General features: G+C 34.7%; 1 protein-coding gene and 1 long non-coding RNA gene across 11 annotated transcripts in view; one reads left to right on the plus strand and one right to left on the minus strand.

Annotated features, from left to right (window-relative positions):
* mybpc3 (myosin binding protein C3) overlaps window positions 1-17,391 on the plus strand; it is a 61,140-nt gene that overhangs the window by 22,118 nt on the left and 21,631 nt on the right. For 5 of the 9 annotated variants that reach the window (XR_015494787.1, XM_087259466.1, XM_087259467.1 and 2 more), the window contains 10 exons: window positions 324-456; window positions 1,718-1,842; window positions 2,212-2,317; window positions 5,277-5,443; window positions 11,618-11,783; window positions 12,531-12,637; window positions 12,722-12,751; window positions 12,920-13,059; window positions 16,205-16,270; window positions 16,996-17,155. Coding sequence is in view for 7 of the 9 variants with exons in the window: in XM_087259466.1 (XP_087115592.1) it covers window positions 324-456; window positions 1,718-1,842; window positions 2,212-2,317; window positions 5,277-5,443; window positions 11,618-11,783; window positions 12,531-12,637; window positions 12,722-12,751; window positions 12,920-13,059; window positions 16,205-16,270; window positions 16,996-17,155 (1,200 nt within the window). In the remaining 2 variants the exon portion in view is untranslated. Of the gene's footprint in view, window positions 1-323; window positions 457-622; window positions 626-1,717; window positions 1,843-2,211; window positions 2,318-5,276; window positions 5,444-11,617; window positions 11,784-12,530; window positions 12,638-12,721; window positions 12,752-12,919; window positions 13,060-16,204; window positions 16,271-16,995; window positions 17,156-17,391 lie in introns of all 9 variants that reach the window. The other 4 variants (XR_015494788.1, XM_087259468.1, XM_087259471.1 and 1 more) reach the window with 2 other exon arrangements.
* Window positions 3,017-10,467, minus strand: LOC147836014 (uncharacterized). 2 transcript variants are annotated; one of them, XR_015495800.1, is made up of 4 exons: window positions 10,357-10,467; window positions 7,193-8,315; window positions 6,295-6,995; window positions 3,017-6,197 (listed from the first exon to the last, which is right to left on the minus strand). It is a non-coding gene; the product is annotated as an uncharacterized LOC147836014 (long non-coding RNA). The 2 variants fall into 2 exon arrangements; XR_015495801.1 differs by lacking the exon at window positions 10,357-10,467 and having other exon boundaries at window positions 7,193-10,028.

The raw sequence follows: 17,391 nt of genomic DNA on the forward strand, positions 1-17,391 counted from the left end.
TTTCTTTGTTCTGTTAAAAACACACGCACAAAGATATTCTGAACAAACCTGAAAACCTTTAAACATTGACTTCCATAGTATTTGTTTTTCCTGCTATGGAAGTCAATGGTTCTCAATTTCTTCAAAATATCTTCTTTTGTGTTCAACAGAACAAAGAAACTCATAAAAGTTTGGAATGTGTGAGTAAATAACGAGTAAATTTTCCTTTTTCAGTTGAACTATCCCTTTAAGGTTAGATTCAGAGACAAATTGAAAAAATAAAAATTAAGTGCTACTGTAACTTTCTAATGGCAGTTGAGCTTTCCATCCTTTTTTATCCCCAGCATTTCTTAAGAAGCTGGACCCAGCATACCAAGTCGAAAAGGGACACAAGATCAAACTGGAAATTGAAGTGGCCAATCCAGATGCAGAGGTTAAATGGCTGAAGAATGGACAAGAGATACACCCAACTGGAAGGTACGTATATGGTAAAAATACACAATTAACATATAATAAACATGAGCTACATTTATTATGCATTCTTTTAAAGTCGTTGCTTAATCTACCTATTTCTTTGCCTTTTGACATCATTGTGCTTGTGGGTGGATGTCCTGCTCTCCCTTCTCTCCACTGTCAACCCTAGCAAGTGAGTGCACAATATGAACCCTTATACATGATAAGCGTCCTTAGGGCTCGTCTGTGAGGTTAGATGTCTCAAACAGCCCGCCAACTATGAATATGTAAGGACAGTTTTCCAAAAATACATAGCAGACCTGTGGACTCAGATGTCAACTGTGCCAATGGACGGAGGTTGTCAGATGTTTAAGGACAGACTGAAATAACAATAGAAAAATAAATGGAGCAATACCAAGAGGGTCCTTGCACCGTTGGTGCATGTCACCTAAAAATGATCCCCAGTGACCTTAGTTAAATAAAACCCACTCTAAATATAGCCTCTTAAAAATAAAGAGAGCGACATAGAGGAATCATTGTGAGTAGGGCTAAGCCGATAAACTATATATATTATAATGAATGGCAATAAAATGTATGTCAATAACAATAAGATCTGGACTTTTTTACTCTATATTGATCTAGGAGCCAATCACACAGCAGACATATGCAACTAAAATGTGAAATTAGATGTACCAAATATTTGGGCACCGAAAATATATTGGCTAAAAAAATTTGTTATTATTAAATATGTTATTAAATATGTTAATATGCCATTTAATGGACCCTCTAATTTTGTGGCGTCAGTCGTTGTTGGGTAATTTTTTAAATCTGAAAGCATTGCCAACTTATATTGAAATATATATCGTTATAGTTCAATATGGAAAATAATTATCAAGATTGCATTTTTGCCGTATCGCCCAGCCCTACTTTTAAGTTCAACAAAGACGCTTTCAGGAAAAAATATCCACTTGAAAACTTTTCTTAGAGTGAAGAACATTGTAATAAACTTGTAATACATTTTTACACCATAAACAACAATAAAGACTCCTCATAATGCCACTAAAACTGCAGAATTTTAAAATGACTGTTTTCATATGTTTATAAAAGTAACAAATTATTTGATTTTTTTTCCCTTGATAAGTCTTTTGTTCATTTCTGACATTCACATGTATTAATACAGTCTCCTCCTGTATGTTTGTATAGTCTCTTCAACGGTGATGCTTTGTCTCCATCTAGAGAACCAAGCTAGAAATGCTACTGACATTTTAATTTGTTTACCCCACAGGTACATCTTCGAGAGTGTTGGCAACAAACGCTTCCTCACCATCAACAACTGTTCCCTGTCAGATGATGCAGCTTATATGTGTGTGGTTGGAGATGAGAAGACCGTCACTGAGCTCTTTGTTAAAGGTCATTAACCTGCATAGATGGAGATTAGAATTATACACATTCCAATTAATGCACATATTATAATTAAGACAGATATTTTAGCAAATATATACAGCCAAGCCTGAAATTATTCATACCCCTGTCAAATTCTGATTTAAAGTGCTTGTTCAAATATAAATAAAATGTAAACAAACCCCAGATTAAAAATGGGACTAAGCCGAAAAGAAAATGAATGAATGAATGAATGAATGAATGAATGAATGAATGAGAAGTAATAAAAGTACTTGCCTGTTGAAAAAAAATAACTTAGTTTGAGTTTTCCAGGAGTATGAACAATTTATAAAATAAAAGAATAAAACATTTATTTTTTCCATCACTTTGTATCCCCAGAGCCTCCTGTACTGATCGTACGCAACCTTGAGGATCAGATGGCTATGAAAGGAGATCGAGTGGAGTTTGAGTGTGAAGTGTCTGAAGAGGGAGCTCAGGTGAAATGGTAGGTCTGTCAATATGAAAGCACTTCATTTTCCCCTTTGTAACACAAATTCAAGGACAGATTAAAAGCGGTGTGTGATTAAACATTTAAAAAGCAGATGTTTGTAGCAAACCTCATAAGACCAAAGGCAAAAATCACACTAGAAAATGAGTTTTGATGTGTTGCCTTGGATGTGGCAGAGTGCTGGCGTTGCTCAGATGTCCAGTAGATGGCACATGTGTCTCTATGAGCGAGTTTGGCTGCTTGGGTGAGTCACACTGACTGACAGATGGTGGTTCGTGAGTGAGTGCTGGTTCTGCCATAGCTCTGGCCAAGCCTCTATATCACCCTGGGCTGTAAATGATCAGTGCCTGGAAAAGGTCATAGCAGCCTTTTAGCACCTCACAAGTTTCCTAGAATGGAATGAGAAAGTCACCGGCAGTTTATGGCACCTCTCTTGATGAGTGGATGACGAAATAGATTCTGTTGCTGGAACCAAAACATCATTCATCAGTTTATATTACAAGGGTAATAGTGTAATAATGTGGTTCTGTGTGCCTAATTTGAACTGCATTGGTAACAAAAGATTATGAGTACATGAGAAAAGATTAGCATCTATCAACGTAAATCTTCATCAATTTGATTTATCCCACTTGGGTATAAGTAATAATGTTCACTAATCTAGACTCAAGAGGCTGCTATTAATAAATATACATCATGGTCATCATCAATTTAAATTATTTTTTCTTCAATTTCAGGAATTGTTTCCTGCCCTTGTAACTTTTTAGTATAATTTCACCAGACAACGATCACAGATTGGATTAAATCTTGGAAATGGGTTTTTCAAAAGTAACAGGGGTTTTGAATTAAAATCAGACCATGTAATCCAATCTTACATTTGATTTGGATTAAACCTGGCCTTTGCGTAATTCAAAACTTTGAACTTAGATTGGAATCTATTTTATCCAAAAAAACAGGGTTATCCTGATCCCATCAGAAGGGTGGATTCAGTTGTAATTTTTAATTCAAATAAATATATAAAAAAGTTTTATTTTTTAAGTGAATGATCACAAACTTAATGGTTACTGATTATATAGCAATTCTATCATGATTGAAGCCTATATGAAGCATGTCACATCTAATAGGATAAACAACAACGACAAAACAATATCAAAGCAGTATTGTATTAGAACAAATAATCATTCATTTATTCTATTTTCAGCTTAGACAACTCATCCAGCTTTTGTTTTACGCAGTGGATGCCCTTCAAGCCCAACACTGGGAAACACCCACACACTCTTGCATTCCCATACACTACGGCCAATTTAGCTTATTCAATTCACCTGTACTGCATGTCTTTGAACTGTGGGGGTAACTGGAGCACCCAGTGGAAACCCACAGAAACACGGGGAGAACATGCAATCTCCACACAGAAATGCCAACTGACCCAGCCGAGGCTCAAACCAGCGACCTTCTTGCTGTGAGGCAATCATGCTACCCACTGCACCACTGTGCTGCCCTTAGAACTATCAAAAAATGTAAAATGTTTGTTGATTAGTGTGATGTTCGTTGAGTGTTTCTGTTTCTTACCATTAAAACAAACAATAACTGTTGGTGGCCAATGGTATTTTGCCTAACTGTTGTTCTTCGCTAAGCCAGTAGGCTATACTGTTGGTTTCATTTGGTAAACAGGATTTGCTCACAGTGATCCAACCCAATGTTCCTTTAAAACTGCTATAAATGTGTCTGGAACATTTGCAAATCTGGACCAATCTGATCCAGATTAAATGTTTTGAAAAACTGGGCCCAGGTGTTTTCGTGATTCTTTCTTGTGTTAGTGGTCAGGTCTTGTCTGTGAAAGGTGTTCTTAGTCCTCTTACTTGAGCTTTTCTAGTTTATTTTTGTATGTATATTATTATACGATATTCAAGGTGTCTTTACTGGTTTGTTTCACAAGTCATGCCAGTTTCAAAAGTCATTTCAGTAGCTTTTTCCAGTTCTTTCAAGCATTTTAGTTAACTACTGTATAAGAGACTATGAAATCAAAAGTCAATCTATTTTGGTTTATTGAAAACTCTCCTATACTCTTTTTATGACTTTTTTTTCCTAAACTCAAACTTTAAATTTCATTACCTTTATTTCATGATCTTCCAGTGCAAATGTCAGACTTATCTCAGGTGATATTTGCCAGACATTTACTCTACTTAAGGCTGGCCACATAGCTGAAGAATTTAAGCCTGTTCTGATTGCGGGGGTGACACACAGCCTGTCACAACCAACTTCCTGTCCAAAGAAAAATCAATTGCGTAGTGATAATGATTATTTTACTGCTCCTGACTGAGCTAAAACCTCCCCAAAGTCAAACTGTAAATTTCAAGCATTCATTGGGCTGCTTTTAACAATAAACCAACAATAGCCAATGAGAGCGACAAAGCATAACTAATCTAATGCTGGATTTTTATAGCTTCAAGACACAAACATGTCATGAAAATGAAGCAGAGGAGAAAAGATAAACCCATATTTCCAGCCATTTTTTTTGGTAAAACGTCACACACAAAGAATAGCTGATGACGTCAACTCTCCTCCATTTATGTGATTCTTCTGAAGTCACACATGTTTCTGAGAGATCTCGTGTCAGTGAGATCTTATGTCTGAGGAATTGTCAGTTAGACATTGTTTCTACAGTTGACAGGTGTGTAGTCTTGTGGTCTGGCTGAATCGTCTAGTATATACGTTCAGAGCATTATGTTACAAATGGATTGAACTTGTCCATATAACCGTAGTCTGCTACAATTTTAAATCCAGTTAAGAATACAAAATAATGTGCCCATTTTTACATATTTAAGAATAAAGAACTTATTAATTCAAATCAAGTTAAAATTAACATGTTTATAGTGAAATGCAATTTAATGAGAAGCATGCATTAGTATTAATCAATATTAATTAATATTAACAAATAACAACTGTCTTATCTGTATAGGGAAAAGGATGGTGTGGAACTCACCCGAGACGAGTCCTTCAAGTATCGCTTTAAGAAAGATGGATGCAAGCATGTCCTTATCATTAACGATGTGACCAAGGAGGACTGTGGACATTACCGGGTCAAAACCAATGGAGGACAGTCATTAGCAGAGCTCATGGTTCAGGGTAAATATCTCAGTTTGGATAGTTTCAACACCTTAAATATAATGTGTTTTATTTAACATTTTGTTTTATAGGGAGTTTTATTATACAAAGTTATGTTTTTTTGGAGTATTTATAATCCATTTATGAGCTGTGACCTGTGATCTGAGCATAGGACTGAATGCTTTGGAGCACTTAAGTGTGATCTCCTTTTAAAGAAGAACTTGGCAGATTATTGCTTAAGTAACAAAAAGTTTTTACTTTTTTTTTTACATTTTTGTTATGATATTTATGGTCATAATTTTGTTTTATTTGATAAATACATGTTGGTAACATTAAAAAATTATGGTCCTGTAGTTAATGTTAATTCATGTATTTACTAACATGAACAGTTAGTAATACACTCATTACGGTATTTATTCATCTGTGATAATGTTAGATAAGTTAAATAACTTTAGTTCATATTAACTCAGTGCATAAACTTAAATATTGACAAGCACAACTTTGAATTTTGATAATGCATTGGTTATTGTTGAACTATGTTTAACAAATGCTTTACAAGATTATTCATACAGTACTTACAGTAGTTAATGTGAGTAAATGCATTAACAAACATTAAAAATGGACCACTATTCTAAAGTGATACACATTTTGTTTTTTTCAGATGCGTTTGGCTCTAAAACTGTGAGAAAGACACATCCTTAACATTAAATAATTCAAATGTGAGGGTTTAAAAAACTTCTATAATCATCAGACAAAAATATTTTATACAGATTTTCTTTTTCTTTTTGAGAAGTGTTTAATTTTACTAGATAAAAACAGCAAAAGATATACAACTTATCACATTTGAAAAAAATAAGGAGGGGGGGGGATACCCATTTTTGACAGTATACCATCATAAAATGTGAAAATAACCAATAAAAGAAGGCTTTAGGAAGAATAACCAATAAAAGAAGGCTTTTATTATTTAAATGGACAATTTCTGACTGTGGAGATTAGCTGGCCAATTTGTTATTTGACTATAGGCTAAAGGCTATTTGCCTATAAGTTTTAACAGATTCCCAGTTTTTTGTTTGTTTGCTTGTTTGTTGGTTTTTTTATGATGCATGATAATAAATTGTAGTCCCATTACATTATATAACACTGTATTAACCTGACAGATTAAATGCACAGTTGTAAATAAACATTTTTTGAGAACAAAAATAGTATGATATGTACTTTGACAAAAATGTAGGAAGTATCTTTGTTGCATCAAAAAGTGTGGTTATGATAACCATCGACAACCTAATTTAGCACAAATTAGTGCTTAAAATGTCACTAAAATGCAGCATTTGAACCTCATAATTTGAGGCGAATAACTGCAAAAAGGTCCACTTTTTGGGGAAAAAAGAACCTCCTCTTTTAATAGGCAGGCTACTGGCCTGTCCAACAAAAATATATATTTTTTGAAATTGTTGCAAATTTATAAAAAATAAAAAACCTAAAAAATGACATGTACATAAGTATGCACCATAGACTGTAAAATATGGTATGCACATGTACATAAGAGCCTTTGCTCAATACTTTGTTGATGCCCCTTTGGCAGCAATTACAGCCTCAAGTCTTTTTGAATATGATGCCACAAGCATTCATTTTCTTTTCGGCTCAGTCCCTTTATTAATCTGGGGTCACCACAGCGGAACGATCCGCCAACTTATCCGGTATATGTTTTAAGCAGCGGATGCCCTTCCAGCTGCAACCCATCTCTGGAAAAACATCCATACACACTCATACAAACTCATACACTATGGAGAATTTAGCCTACCCAATTCACCTGTACCTTTTTGTTGTGAGGCGCCAGCACTACCTACTGCGTCGTCAGCTTGGCACACCTTTCTTTGGTAATTTTTGCCCATTCCTCTTTGCAGTACCTCTCAAGCTATATTAGGTTGGATGGGAAGCGACGGTGTACAGCCATTTTTCAGATTGTCATTATGGGGTATTGTGTGTAGAATTTTGAGGAAATACTCAATTCATTTTGGAATATGGCTGTAACATAAAATATGTGGGAAAAGTGAAGCGCTGTAAATATTTTCCAGATGCACTGTATTTGCTACAGTATATGCGGCAGTTACAAAGTCATTTAATATTTAGGATCTAAAAGATTTCATGTCAGGTTAAAGCCATCTAACAGCATTCTTCACTCGTCCCTTAAACCTCACTCTCCCATGGCCATGTCATTCAAACTTCGCCACTTGTCAGTGCAAAAAAACATGGCCACCAGCACTTCTGTACAAGGTTACCACTCACACTGCCCACATGCCAGCTATTGTTAGACCGCCTGACCCATATATTTTAACAGGGCAGGTGACTCTGTCTGTTCCTCCCTCACTCTCTCTCTTTGTCATTGTCACACACAACTCAGTCCCTCTCTTTTAATAGCATCTAAGAAAGATTTATGACTCATTCCCTTTCTCTCTCCCATTTCTTTTTATTGTTTGTTTCTGTCTCTTTCAAACACACACTCTCTCTCCTTCCTTCTTTCTGACTCCTATTCTGAGGCTCAAAGCATGTAGAACATTTTACAAGCAAACTGATACCCAGGTATGTCTGCTACCAGGTTGTCTGGGCTTTTGATCAAGTACAAGGGCTGCCAAGAAGGAAAGAAAGAAAGAAAAAAAAAACAGCTGGCAAGCAGTACTGAAACCCTACCAGTCTGCGGTTGGATTGTTAGCTTTCTTTATTCCACCTCTCTTCATTATAATCTTAAAGAGACAGTTCAGCCAAATTTAAATCAGTTACTCACCTGCATCTTCAGTCAAACCCAGATGAATATTTTATCGCAAGATCTTTATACTCTTCTTAGCCATTTGATGACAGTGAATGATGAGAAGTGGCTGTCAAGCTTTGAAAATAGCTAAATAAAACAAAATATGAGATTATATTATTATACACCTAGCCGTTAATTTATTATATTATCTTATGTACTTTGAAAATATTTAACATTGAGTACATTTACATGGACACCAATAATCCAATTTTAATTTGATTAAGACAAAACTTTGGTGAAGAGTCTACCATTTTAACTGCCATTTTTGATTAATTTAATCTGATTAAGGTCATAATTGAACTAAACAGGAATCGAATTAAGACATGTGGAGTATGCCAATTTAAGTCGCATTATTGAGTGCAGTACAGACATGTAAACACCGCAATCAAACAATTACCATCGTGTAGGATTTTTGCCGCATTTTGTGACAGGATAATCTATCCAGACAGCTATTTGACACTATTCTTTGCACCTACTGAGTCAATAATAGAACACAGACACACAGTTTTTTTTAGACCACAGTTTTTTTTCTCTTAGTTGTCGTGCAGTATCAAATTCCATTAAAACAACACCCAGTTCATATTCGCACCCAATATCTCGTTTGTCATATAGGGGGCATGTAGGAATTGTTCCTGAATGAAAGTGAAAGTGAAAAACTACAGTTTAAGTCGACAAATTAAAAATGAAACACCCGAAATTACATGAAACTCTGGAGGAAATGTGGATAGCATGATGACACAAAGACGTTAATGGAATTATTTGTTATAACTAGGGTTTGGTATCGTTTGGGTTTTTTCGATACCGGTGCTAAATTGATAGTTTTAAAACGATACCGGTGGCAAAACGGTGCCTGAACCGATACTTTTTAGTCACAAAATTATGGTGGATGGTGGAAAAATCTTTTATCACATCATTTTATTTTATTTATCACATACTTTTGGGAGGCACATTTTAACATCCATCACAAAATACTTTAAAAATTAATCAAAGTCTTTTTTTTCATGCTTCACTCAGCAGTCTTCATAAACAAGTTAATTAAACAACTTAGACTCAAAATAATCTTCCTTGTTCATTTATTTGACAAGTAACGTTGTACTGGTGTAGGATAACACATTTAATTTTCAAGTACAGCAAGGCACATGGTTGTACCTGTAAACTTTAACAGATAGGGCTGCAGTTGAAGTCAATTTATTTTGCCCTCCTATTTATTTAAAATAATGTTTCTGAAAATTTTCAGTGTTTCCTAAAAAAATAATTATTCTAGAGTCATGATAAGTCGTATTTCTTATTGTTTATTTTGTGAATAAAAGCAGTTTTTTAATTTAAACAAAATGAAGGTCAATTTTATTAGACTCCTTAAGAAATATTTACTGTATTTTTTTGATATACACAACAAATCAGTTACAAAATAATTTAACTAATGATTTTAACTTTCATAGTTAACTGATTAAGTCTTTAAATGATCTGAATAAAAGACAATAAAATATTTAAAAGGACTTTGTCTGAATACAACTTTGTCTGAAATTTCAAACCACACTGAACTGAGCTAAACTGAACTGAATTTAAACACTAAAAACTGAACTAACCTGATCCAATTACTATGACCATTTATGTGAAGCTGCTTTGACACAATCTACATTATAAAAGCGCTATACAAATAAAGCTGAATTGAATTGAACTGTCTTGCAAAATAACTAGTAAAATGTTATGCACTAACTGTCACTATGGGTAGTAGATAAAGTAGATATTAGATAGTAGTGAGTTAAACTTGTTTAAAAATGTGTTGTAAATAAATTATGTAATGAAGATAGAAATCAAAAATGAATGAAGGCAAAACTAAACGAGTTGAATATGACTTACATGAGCGTGACTGAAAACTACATTTGATCAATGTGTTACATCTGTTCTACAGTACTTGCCAACTGTTTGTTAATTCAATACTGCATTTCCTAACATAAAACTATGTACAATAGATTTCTGATTAATAATGGTCTCTGCATAGCCAAAGACTTCCTATATTAAAAGTGTTAAAATCGCAATTGAAAACAGAAGTCTAATATCATCAACGGTAGACATTTTGATAGTGTTTAATAACATGAACATGACTGAAGTTTAATCTTTTTATCACCTGTGTCAATTTGGGCACCAACTTCTGAGGAATGCGGGGAACTGATGCGTGCAGCACCATCACAGAAAGAGCAAGTGCCGTGAAAGCAGAGGGAGCGATTGCACGTGACACCTAGAGCAAGCGAGAGGCATTCCTTTCAGTAGTATCTGGATGCAGCCTTTATGAGGCAAGCTGAGATAAGGTTAGGGGTGGGGTTAGGTGAGCTTATTAAAAAGCATTGGATGCAGCTCAGATTGCACTGCACCAGGTCTGCATCCAGACCCCTCTCATTCCTTTGCCTAGGAGCCCTCAAATGTGTCATTAAGACATCTTTCCCTCTTACACACAACTTTTGTAAAGCACTTTTGATGAACACGATCATGCGTGTTGGTCTGAAGACTGTCGCTCTCGCTCACCGAAAACCAGGCTGAATGCGCTGTACTGCGCGCGTTGCTTGTGTTTGTTCCCTGTGATTTACAGGAGCCATGTTTGTATAATAACATGTATACACATGTCCAAACATGTTTACACGTCCACAAAACATTTTTTTACAAATAAACAGGGATTAAAGGATCTGTTCCAACTGTCTGTGATTTATAAAAGTTTTGTAAGTTTAAAACTTTTTTAAAACAAAGCATGTTTGTAATAAAGCTGTAAAATCACTTTGCAATTCTTAGCTGCTAAAATCACCACGTAACGGTGTCAAAAAAACGTTAAAATGTGTGTACTGCAAACGGCATTTGTGTGAGACTCATCATTTCAGAAAGGCTTGAATAAACTCCACCACAAATACATGAAATAAACTTGCTTGGTATTTTTGACTTATTCTGAGTCTGTCTCTATCACTGACTGCTGTTTATCTGACATAACCCATGATGAGAAGCAGATGTGCACATGAAAACGGTGGGTGCTCATTTGCATTTAAAGCCACAGGCTACAAAAACAGCTACACTGTACTCAGACACCAAAATGGGCAGATTCTTAAGGCTATAATAAACAATCTGATGGGTATTTTCAGCTGAAACTTTACAGAAACTAATGGCTTACCTTACATCTTGTAAAAGCGGTAAAATAGGTGCCCTTTAAAATTTATACAGTATCAGATTATAATTCCATGATACTGAACATAATTATTATGTTCAAATATTGCAGTGTTTACATGCTATTTCCACCAGGATACAAAAATGTTTTTAAAAATGAAGCCTATGTGATGTAATGTGCTAACCCTCCTTATTTAGCATGTAACTAAGACTTTGTTCTCTCTTTGACCTCTGACCTTTAGAGAAACAGCTAGAGGTCTATCAAAGCATTGCTGACCTGACAGTGAAGGCCAAAGATCAGGCTGTGTTCAAATGTGAGGTTTCTGATGAGAATGTGAAAGGCATCTGGTACAAAAATGGAGTGGAGGTGAAACCAGATGCCAGAACTCTTATCACACACATCGGCAGGTGAGGGCATGACTGTGTGTGGGCTATACAGTATGTAGTCTAATGTTAATGTATACACACTCATCCATCAATTAAATCATTTTACAGTAGCCTAAATATTTTTTTATTTAATTACTGAATTAAATTTACGAACATACACATATATTACCTGTATGATCGTGTAGAAAATGCATTTACCTGTTATGTAACAAGTTGTTTACAAACACATAAAAAGTGTCAACCTTAATGAAGGCCTCAAATTATGTAGGTAAATATCAACTTCCCCCAGCCATATTTGTAGTTTACTATGCTGTAAAATGTCAAGTATTAATTTTACCATTGGTTTTTATTTTGGTTACAACCCCAAACAATTCACATGATGTACAATAGAAATTAATTATAATGCAAACCGATTCAAAAACAATGGTCCACACAAATTCTGAACTAAAAACAGAGGCTATCAAAAATATAGCAATATATGGGGGTCCATCTTAATCAATAAACAGTCCACAGGCATTACAATATAGTAGTCAATATTTGAAGTGGATCATTAACCTGTATCAAAGTTGCCCTAAACTATTGAACAACACTCATTTTTGTCCTAGGAAAATTTTGCAAAACTTTTTTGATTCACTTCGAATGTTGTCTACTAGAGACGTTATTATAGATGTATGGATGTTTGTAATTATTGTAATGTCCAAGACGCCAGAGTTTTGATATAGCTGCTTATGTTTAAATAGTAAAATACTCTTATATATGCATATTTAGGATTCACAAGCTCACCATTGATGATGTGAAACCAGAAGATGAGGGTGACTACACCTTTGTTCCTGAAGGCTTTGCGTTCAATCTCTCCGCCAAGCTCAACTTTTTAGGTACTATTTATTATTACTAAATAAATGTAACTTTGTATTTTTGTGGCACTGTTCATTAAAAAATATATATCTTTTACTTTACAGAGGTGAAGATTGACTTTGTTCCTCGCCAAGGTAACAACAACAAAAACAAAAACAGCATTAATCCAATTTATTTATTAGTGTATTTGTAGAAACTACATCAAATGATTTAAAAAGAAAAACTGTGAAGAGGGTAACACATTGTTGGAGTGGTTGAAAACACTTGAGCATTGTCTTAATAGTATTTTTGCTTACTTTAAGATCCTCCCAAGATTCATCTGGACTGCATGGGCCGCACTGCTGAGTCCACAATCTTGGTTGTGGCTGGAAACAAACTGCGACTAGATGTACCAATTACAGGAGATCCTGCCCCCACTGTGATTTGGACAAAAGGAGAAAAGGTAGGAGTTAAGCATTAAATTTGTTCTAATATTGATTTCTATTAAATCCCTGTCTAAGAGAATCGGTCTAGACCAAATTTCCCAAAAGAAAGGTAATCCTAAGTAGATCATAGAAAACATAACAGTCTGTTGGATATACTTGCTTTTGGGAAAACCCAGCCCTGGTCATTTACAGTAGATGTAAACCTGTGCTAGACACTTTTAGAATGTTGATACATTATAAATAATTGTTCATTCAGTTTGTGGTGTACTGTATGCTTGCACTGTAATACTGTGCCATGTTGTCCTGCAAATGTAACAGGAGATCCAGCATCTGGGCTTCAGTAGCCTTGACAGGTAGGTACTATAACATCTCCCAACCATAACCAGAAAGTCTTGTTGAGGCTCACTGGGACTGGGAGGTTTGTGCTGAGATGGGAGATTGAGGATGTACTCACACTAGACCATCTGAACCGTGTCCGAGCACATTTAACCCACAAAGTCTGATCTGTCATTTGACTAGTCAGGCCTGTATCCAGGGGTGTTTGGGGTGGTTCGAAAGACCCACCCTTCACTGACAAAGGTCCAGAATTTGTCCCATACAGGAGCTGATTTTTCTTATTTTGACTGCTATTACATCATAAATTGTGAAAATAACTCATTAAAGGAGACCTTAAAACTGAGAAAAAGTTGATGTAAGTGAAGTCATCTACTTCACTACTGGCCGACTGTATTGTTGTTAAATAGCTAAATCATTTCACAAGTAACTTTTATTCTAAATCTTTGGTCCTTATTCTTGAAAGAAAACAATAAAACAATGTGAAGCACCAAAAGTTAATTTCGAAGCGTAGAAAAGATATTTTTAATCCTAATATTAGGCTATGTTTTTATTCATGAATTTAGAAATGTAATTTTTACAAGAGAGGCTTGAAAAATCAGGAAGCTCTAAATTGTTATTATTTTTATTATTATTATTATGTTTAATTATTTTATTATTCAAGTGGCCATAGTAAAGTTAGTAAAGACAGTAAAGTTAAATGTGCTAGACAGTTAGTTTTCTGCCTAATATATCACAATTTACTTTGCCTTAATATGCAGTTTTTAATTTAAAGCCTTAACAGATTTATTTTTTCCCTAATGATATTTGTATTTTAAAAAAATAATAATATATATATATAAAATATTTATTTATTCAAAATCTTTGGGAAATGTTTTGGTACATTAAAAAGTGTGATTATGATGACCATCTGACAAGCTAGTAGTGCTTATAATGTTGCTAAAATGCAGTATTTAAACCTCCTAGTTTTTATTGAAAATAAGGCAAATAACTGCAATAAGGTCCACTTTTTGAGAAAAAATAACCACCCCTTTCACCAGGCTTGCTATGGGTCTGCTACAGTGCAATTAACTTCTGTTAATCCTTGGATTGAACATATTTCAATGAATTTCATTCATTTAAGTATACTTAGGTCTACTACGTGTCTGTTTCTTACATTATTGATGACTAGTAATTGTAGATTGTGAATGGACTCTTTTCACAAGACTGCTAAGACTCGTTTTATGACTCGTCATCAGCATCCTAAATCCTTGAAAGTTTTTAATACTAACATTCTATTAAAAACATATGAACATTTATATGTATTAATGTATGTATTATATCAGTGGTTCTCAAACTTTTTTCACCAAGTACCACGTCAAAAAAGAATTGTCTCTCCAAGTACCACCATAATAACCAGTATTGAAGTGCAGTAGCATAGTAGACCTAAATAGGCAGCTACAGCTCTGCACAGTTCAAAAACGTGGCAGATTAATTCTTCTTACTAAGAATATTTATTATTGTCAGCCACTTTAAATATTATAAATAGTTTGAACATTAACACTGCACTGTGCTTACAGGTAAAAAAAGAAATAATAATGTCAACGTTTAAATTAAAATGTGTTAATTTAAGGTTAATTAAAAATGACACTGTTCTTAAAAAGTTAAAAGAAAACTGCTGTATTTAAATGCAAAGTATTTTCATATAGTAGCCTATTTATCAAAACCTGGAAATGTTCCTTGGACCTCGTAAATATATGCTAAATGTCATCATATCCATGTAAAATCTTTTTGATATTTTTTAATATACAAACAATTCATATATACATGCAACATAAAGCTTTTAAATCTAAACATTAACTTGTATTTTAAATATACAAATTAAATTTACATACTTAAATTAGAATTCAGATCTGCTTACTGTGTGTTAGAGTATAGGCTTTGTGTGTCAGAAAAGCAATTGATCAAACTATACCTCTCAACATAGGGATATAAAAATTCAGGATCTGCCCCAACAACTTATACAAATATGGGGAGGAAATTAGCTTCAAATGATAGAATAGATAACAAACATTAGAAAATTGAAAATAAAATAAAATAAAAGGTTTAGTCTATTAAAATCAATTTACTGATCACATCGGCGTTATCGTTTGCATCAAAGGGTTCAAAGTGTGCTAATTTTTTACTTTAATTATTCAGCAATTCCTCCACATATCACTTGAAGGAAGCCTGCGTACCACTAGTGCTAGTACATGAACCACAGTTTGAGAACCACTGTATTATATAAATACTGCTTATGCATGGTGTTTTTAATGAAGAGTGTATGGGCAGGACTTTAAATTTAACGTTGTTCTCTCTTCTGGCTATCGTCACACACTATTTTTTCCACTTTTTCTAAAAGTTTTGATAATGCCATCAAGAATTTCTTTTATTATTTCAGCAAATAGGATTGTAAAAAACTATTTGTTTTACTCTCCCTTTCTACCTTTCAACCCGGAAATGTAAAAAGGGTCCAATAAGGCTGCTAAGTACTTCATCAACGTTAGCTGCTCCTGTAATAATTTCCTTAATATGTTTGGTACAATTAAGTAAAAATCGCTGCAAGGAATAAGTGATTAGGCATCCCTTAAATGAAAGTGCTTTTCTTCATGTTTTCATTGATACCAAAATCTTGTGTGGAAAATGATTTTAAGCACGCTCCAGAACATTAAAGCGCAACGACAGTGTAGTACACTGAGGTTGTGGGAATGGTACTAGAGCCCGGTACAAGGTTACGGTGCCTAATGTGATTACAGCTTTAACCTCTGACCTGACTGCCACGGCTTCACGGCTTCTGCTCTGCTCATGTAGGATAGCTCTAAGGAGGGAGAGTCGCATCCTGACCCGAAAAACACATGGACAATGAAGAATGGTGAAGTGAGTGTGAGCCTTAACAATCCCTAGCTGCTTGTACAATCAGTGCACACGATCAAATGCTTCTTGCTTTGGCTGTGATGTTGGATCTGCTGTTATTGACCCATGTTGCATGATGATGCAGACTTGATCGATTTAATCCAGTGGGGTGCTCTATGGTAACTTACAGTATGTTTGATGCTGTATTATAGCCAATATCTCAATATATATATAGTCAATATTTAATATGAAATTGATTTTAAGGTCTTTTTTTGTTAAGTCAAATTGTAAACATTTTTAAAGCATCTTTAAATATGGTTTGACTATCTCTGGGTGAAACAGAAACAAGCTGCTCAAATATTAACATAAGCATCACTTTGACACACAAATCCTCACACTTGTGAAATCATGATGCTGCTATTTAAATGCCTCACGTACACTACACACAACTCTGTACACTGTTGTGTCTACAAAGGTGAGTGTGTCTTTCATGAAGTATGAAGTAAGCAAGGTAAGCAAGCACCATCCAATTATAGGAACTACTTATCAGGTAATGTATGATATCTGGTATTTCAGATATCTGAAGTATCTACGTGCATTAAATATATAATTTGCAATTTTATAAATATTATATTGCATCCTTATAGATCTTAAATGCCTAGTTGTAATCATTAGGAGCCTGCGACTGAACCAGATTGATGTGCAAACCACTGTTATTTTACCATGTGGTTGTTGATGGGCTGATCCAGGTGCTGACAGACTCAGATGGGCGTGTCCATGTGGAGAGTACCAAAGGCCATTGCATTTTTACCATTGAGGGGGCGGAGCGTCAGGATGAAGGCGTGTACTCTGTCATTGTACGCAATCCAGCTGGAGAGGATACAGCTGACATTAATGTCAAAGTTGTTGGTAAGCTTTTCAAAACCCCCTCGTCACTTCCCAGCTGTTCCTTGGGAGGCTGAAGTTAGGGCTTAATCACATTATGGGCCATGCTGTAATATCCTGTTGTGTACTGAATGAGATCTTTGGTTACGCTTTAGATATTCTGTTGACTTTATGAACAACTTTGTAATTACATGTTACCTGACTGTCATTAGAAAATTAGTAGACTATTAGGTTAGGGTTGGAAGAAATGTTTTTAGATG

This window comes from Danio rerio, chromosome 7 (assembly GCF_052040795.2).
Source record: "Danio rerio strain M-AB ecotype USA chromosome 7, GRCz13ab, whole genome shotgun sequence".
NCBI classification, from domain to species: Eukaryota; Metazoa; Chordata; class Actinopteri; order Cypriniformes; family Danionidae; genus Danio; species Danio rerio.